Source organism: Bactrocera dorsalis, chromosome 5, assembly GCF_023373825.1.
Source record: "Bactrocera dorsalis isolate Fly_Bdor chromosome 5, ASM2337382v1, whole genome shotgun sequence".
Lineage (NCBI taxonomy): Eukaryota > Metazoa > Arthropoda > Insecta > Diptera > Tephritidae > Bactrocera > Bactrocera dorsalis.
The window spans coordinates 4,303,859-4,310,332 of NC_064307.1; the positions used below are offsets into that span (position 1 = coordinate 4,303,859).

General features: G+C 33.2%; 1 protein-coding gene across 2 annotated transcripts; it reads right to left on the minus strand.

The window, feature by feature from the left end:
* Positions 1 to 1,350: 1,350 nt before the first annotated feature.
* Positions 1,351 to 6,259, minus strand: LOC105232628 (uncharacterized). 2 transcript variants are annotated; one of them, XM_011214387.4, is made up of 3 exons: positions 6,027 to 6,259; positions 3,755 to 3,880; positions 1,351 to 2,727 (listed from the first exon to the last, which is right to left on the minus strand). In XM_011214387.4, the coding sequence occupies exons 1-3, from the start codon at positions 6,036 to 6,038 to the stop codon at positions 1,597 to 1,599; spliced, it is 1,269 nt and encodes a 422-aa protein (XP_011212689.2). In that variant the 5' UTR covers positions 6,039 to 6,259; the 3' UTR covers positions 1,351 to 1,596. The 2 variants fall into 2 exon arrangements, with proteins under 2 accessions (XP_011212689.2, XP_049313689.1); XM_049457732.1 differs by lacking the exon at positions 6,027 to 6,259 and adding an exon at positions 5,313 to 5,496.
* Positions 6,260 to 6,474: the final 215 nt, after the last annotated feature.

Below are 6,474 nucleotides of genomic sequence, written 5' to 3' on the forward strand. Positions count from 1 at the left end.
TTGCGCCCGCTATGTATGTACGTATGTATATTGCAACTTTGATATATTTTAATTAGGCAAAACTCGTATTTTGCTGTCGAAAGAGTAAAAGATAAATGTTCCCTGGTAGTGGCGTATGCACCAGACGAAAATATTGTGGTAATTTTTCCAAACTCAGTTAATATACATACATACCTTTATTGAATAAAGCAATTAGCTAATCTTGCGCTACTACACACTTTTTTTATATAAAGAATTATGAATTTTTCCCACACAAAACTCGACAAGAGCCGATCATTCTTAGTTCTTAGTTTTTTCTAGCAAACATGCATACTTGTATATGTATGCCATACATTCATAGATATCTGGCTTCATGTGCAATTAGCCAGAGGTTGGTGATCTATTAAAGTGACCTTGAAATTTGAAAACAACGCGTAAAACTAATGTATTTTATTTATTTATATATACACAAGTAATTGTAGTTGCACTATGCAGGCGCTTATGCAAGCACATACCGGCGTACAAACGTATTTTGGTGTGTTTCAATTCGCTTGGGTGTACTCGTAGGTGCATTGGACGTAGACCGGTAAGTTGGTGGTAAAAATAGGCTTTGCTTTTTACTTTTGTTGCATGTAAAAGTGCGTGTACGTATGTTTGTGCAAAAGTAGTGCAAACAAATTGTGCCAAATTGTTGCATTTAATACGAAATAAAAAACTTTACTACTCTTGGTCTAAGGTACGACTGCGAATTATCAGCTACCAGCAGCTGTGGAGATCAAATTTAAGTCTTAAAACTATTTATAATGTTTGAGCAAGAGTTATGACACAAGTCTTGGTAAGTTTGCGAATTACAAATTACAAACCCAATTTACAATATAACAGAGATCCGCTGAAATTTCTGACTGCACGTAGATCTAATTAAAATCACACCTTCAAACGATCGAGAGCTTAAAATGATTACAGTGAGTGTTACTGACCATCCGATGCAGTTCTCCTTGCTATTCTCAACCAACAGAAAGTTTGTTCAGAGTTCACTTAGGTTGGAAGCTTTCGATATCTTAGGTATAAAAAGGCTACCAATAAAACTTATAGTCGCCTGACTTACTCGTATACTATACTATGTAGTATAATCTCTACAGATTCTGAAAATACCTCATAACATTATAACTATGTACTTTGTGTGAATATATTTTTATTTATTGTATGGATGGAGTAGAAAAAATAAAGAGAAACTCTTCTTATAAGACTTGAGAGCTACTGTGAGTAATAGGAGTCAAGAAATAGTGTATAGGCTAATTCGAAGAAGTAATTCGTTTCGAGCTCAGAGAGTGTTTTTAAGTTTCGGCAGAAGTTCAAACAACGAAAATACCAAAGATTTCAAAATTTATTAACGTGTAATTGCTATTGTATGAAAAAACTTAATTCTAGAAAATAAATAAATAAATATACAGCCACATACGTATACATTTTCATTGAAATTCAGGATACTTTTTATAACAATTTGTACAATATCTATATGTGTATAGTAATAGAAATACCTTATTGATCTTCGCCATATAATTTTCCATTACACACGAGAGTACCTACACAGAAAACTTAACTATCCGTATAGTAAGTCTAGATTGTACGGTAGCGTTGATGACGATATTTGTCCGAGCTGTAGCGATTGGCATACATGGGCATTATATGCTTTCGGTCGAGTCGAACCATCGATTGCACCATTTGTGCCGAAGCTGATTTCTGTTCGTCGCCGGTATGATTCGGAAAGACCACAGGGCCTGCAGATTCTTTGTGATTGAATTTCTTGGTTTTGCGTTGAAAGTAGTTAATGTAATCGGGGCGATTTTGTGGCGAAGACGCTTTGAAATTCGACTGATATTTGTACTGCGATGGAGCCGAGTAATGTTTTGGTGTGGTTAAGCCAAATTTTTTTCCATGCGATATGTTGTTTATATTAGGATCGGTGTAAGAGGCATGTTGCCGTTGATGTAATGGTACGGACGCAATAAAATCGTTGCGCAAGCCATTGCCAACGCTACCAACATTGCCTGCACCGCCTACTCCAATGTTCTGAGCATTTTGCGCTATATTAGCGATAGATTGTTTTGAAGCAATGTAAGTTTCTGCATTGTGGTAACTATTTGTATTATGATGTGGAGTAAATAACGGTTTATATTCCGAATTTTCATTCAGCACTAAAGCTCTCCATTCATTTTCTTGACTGCTGTACGAATCTTTCGCGGGGGTGACTATTTGCTGTGGAGCTTGTTTGTGATAGTACTCATCTCGGGCGACTTGCAATCGTTCGCGCATACCCGGCTCCAATTCCATAGGCACTTGCTTGATGCGGGCGTGTGGTTTGAATTCAATCAAACTGGGTACTTTTGGATGTGCATGGGAGAGGTCTTCAATCGGTTTCTTTAGAGGTTTAATATCTGAACTTAGTACTATGTGTTCTTGATCTTTACTATAGTGATTTATTTTCGACTGAGATGTATCGTCATTGAGACTATTTTCACCGTGCGGTGAATCGGTAACGGGATGGGAGTTTGCGCCTACGGTCTTTACGACAGCATTGAAACCATTTTTCGAATCAGCTGTGTAATGAACAGTACGTATGGAACCATCTGGTTCGAGTATGCTGTAATGGCCCTTAATCGAATCACCCTCTCTTGACTCCCATTGCGATTTGACGTCGCCTGTGTGTAGATCTTTCACCCCATAACTAAAAGCATATTCAGGATGTTGCTGAAAAATTAGTGTACACTAAGTTAGTAAAAAATAAAATGTTTTGAAGCATAGTTCAAAAATATGCTTTCGAACAATATTTTTAGTAATTTTTTTGAATGATTATGGTTGTCGATACATTGCTGTCGTTGTTTTCATAAACTCGAAATCGCTCGTAAAAGTAAACATTTTTTAATAACAAAGAATTTCTTTCGAATTTAAAAAAATATTTGTTTTTTTAGGTTTTAGATAAAATAAACAAAATTTCATAATTGATGTTTATTTTCAAAATTTAATTGGAAATGCTAAAAAATCCACCACCCTAATCATTATTTGCAGCAAATGTTTGAAAAATTAATCCTGCTTAGATATGCGTACAAAAAGCCTATAAGTTTCAAACACTCTTAACTGTTTTACATATTTTTTAGAAATAACTTATTGGTTTGAAAATATATTTTACACATATTCACGTATGCATATATATTTATTTAATTTAAAGCGAACACATTTTCTCACCATTAATTTTATTTAGACATGTGGACTTGTCAGTTACCACGGAGGCTTTGCATAATTTACTGACATACAAACATTTGCATGCTGGTATATTGTAATCGTAAATCACTCGAGACCCACAGTGTGCGACAAATAAAAGAAATGCAAGTATTACTTAGTCATACAATATTTCATCATAATAAAAGATTGACATTCTAGAGTTATTGTCACTAAATTTTGACAGCCATGCAACGCCCATTTTGTACATAGTACACTCACTTATGACATTTAACGAGATATATTGGAGTGGTTAACAAGTGTTTGCATATTCTTATAATTTATTGGGGTAGTAAAATTTTTCTGTCGCTCAAACAGCAATGTACTCGTACGAATAACAACTACGATAATGCGTATATTTAATAGAGTATTTTGGTTAGGTTATTTGAATTTTATTTATATCATAATTCAGATCATAGTTATGCAATAAATATATATTTTAAGTTTAACTTCATGTGCTTTGGAAATTTTTGTTTGAAATATCTACAATTGAACTTACGAATTCTGGCGCATATTTCATCGTTCCATCATCGGTCGCATTATTTTCAGCGCTAGTTTCCGAATCAGCGTTAATCGCAGGCAAATTACATAATAACGGCAACAATATTATACATAAAGTTTGCACCTATAAGAGATAATAATTAACATATGCAAATATCTGTAGTTTCTATTTATGTTTCCTATATTTAACAATTGTTGAAATTTTGGGAACTGTAAATATTACATAGGTATTTAAATATTAAGACAATTGGTTTTTGATTATTTTCTCCTTTTGATTTCGACAATTTGAAGTGAGTTACTCTTAAGGGGCTATATACCCTTAGGGTTCTGGTAAATATTTTCGGAGTTACACGCAAATTTGAAAGGCGATTTAGAGTGCTTGGAAGTGTATTCCAATCTTTAAACACATTTTTATTAAATAGTGTTTTCAAAGTATAAAATATGTTTTTTAATTCTTAATCGAAGATTTTTTCTTACCGATAAATTTTTTTTTGTAAATAATTTAAAGTCAAAAATTTGATCACAACTCGATTTTATTTTTACAAATGGCTACTTTGTCAAAAAATTTTATTTTGTTTATTTGAAATATCTGACTTAAGGTTTTGATTAGTTGCTATATTTAACATCACTTTAACGAAATCTGTTTGGTTTTTTTAATTTCAGACGATCCAATTCCGAGATATGTATGTATGATATGTGAATATGTGTACTTATTTTTGGATCAATAAATTTAAAAGTTTTCTCCGAACAAATTCTGGAAAATCGTTTATTCATTTCACAAATCACTCAAAACACAAATAAACCCAATAGAGTAGCATCTGGTCAAATGTGACTGGGATCTAGTCCATCTGAACTGCACGCGCATTACCGAAATAAAGATTTTTTTATTTCGGATTCAACTTATACTTTATCACGGACTTAGTTATCAAAAAAATTTCCTCATGCGCATCGTCATCAGAAAAATAGTAGAGGATAGTAGTACCAAATCGTACCAAATAAACCTCCATATTTTGCAAAAACGTCGACTTCGAGTAGAGATGGCAAAAGAGATGTTTGACAACGTAAGTGAGAATCCTACAGAGGGGTTTTCACTATAATGTCGAAACTATCCAACAATGAAACGCATGACGTTCTAAAAATTTACGGAAACTCATAAAACCAAAATTCGCTGAAAGTACAGAAAGCTATCCCAACCGAAACATACAAATGTATGGAAAAGTGGGGTTAGCCTCAAAAGGAGACTATTTTGAAGACAATAAATCCGAGAACAACTAACAATGCAAAGTGCAGTCAAGTCTCCGTCAATTCATGTTTACATCTTCTACGCCTTAACTTTCTGGGATTAGTAACTGTGGACATTTTTATTGTTGCTTCTTCTCATGTTTCAATCAAACTCCAACTTCTGGTTTTCGATGTTCTTTGTTGGGTACATGAATAAGTAGAGGGAGCTACTCCAAAAAGTTTTTCGTAGTAGAAATATGCTTTGGCGGTTTGCGTTTGCACATATGTAAGTATTTTTTGTGTTGGCCTGTAGACTACACGGTAGCAATGCATACCTTTAACTTATACTCCCCAGCCCTTCAAGATACTTAATAACAAGTTTAGGACGTTTATAAAAGAACTTCTGGATACTTTGGGATGCTCAGGAAACGATATTAAGTCGGCGAGAGAATTATTTTATTCAAGGAAGATGGTTTCTCAAAAAAAGCACTATTCCTTGACATGGATGGTCGGAAAAAATCGATTTACATCCCACAAAATAAGAACAAAACATGCCTAAATCAAAAGAATTAGATATATAATATCGATATTTCATTCATTTCATTTTTGTGCGATATACGTAAAAGGAGTAAATGTAATCATGGCAAGACCTTTTTTGATAGTAATACGTTCACATCTAATAAATATTTACTAGCACTGATATAACAGATGATAATTCGCATTATCAAAGCATGAAAAACAATGAAATCTTAGTCAAATATAATTTTATAAGAATATGTTCACTAAGTAAAAGAAATAAATTATTTTAATCTTAAATTCAATCACAAATTTTACACCATTTTTATATGTATTTGTAAGGACCTCAGGCAATTGCTTGTTATTTCAAATTTTCATTCATTAAAGAAACTCGATTCCACTTTCACTTTCGTTGGAGAAAGTTTTAATTTTCATAATCACTTTACACACACTTTCTATTATCTATGTGTATCTGTAATTGTGTGTTTCTTATCATAAACTAAAACTCATATGTATAAACACAAAACACTCACAACAATCTTCATTATTATCTTCACGTTGTAAATTATTTTGAAACACTTCGCTTCTGTAATAAATCTAATATTATCAATTTTCCCACGCACTCCAGTATATGTACATATGTTTTTATTTAATGTTTGTCTTAATCCCCGTTGTATTTATGTTTGTTTCGTAATCCAATTGAAGTAGTGAATATTTTCCAGCTTGTGATGTGCGTAAGTCAAGGACAGATTTGCACTAAAGTTGCAATCTACAATGCATACGCTATTTATATTTGGCTTACATGATTATAAATATACATATATTTCCATACTACACATGTGTGTTGTGTGTTCATATGTTTGTATGAAAACGCTTGATGACGTCGTTGTGTGGGCAGCTTTGCGCTACTCGTCGCATCAGTTTCATCTTCCCAGCCGGCCAAACAACTTTCGGTTGGTTTGTTTTGCTACAAATTTTCAC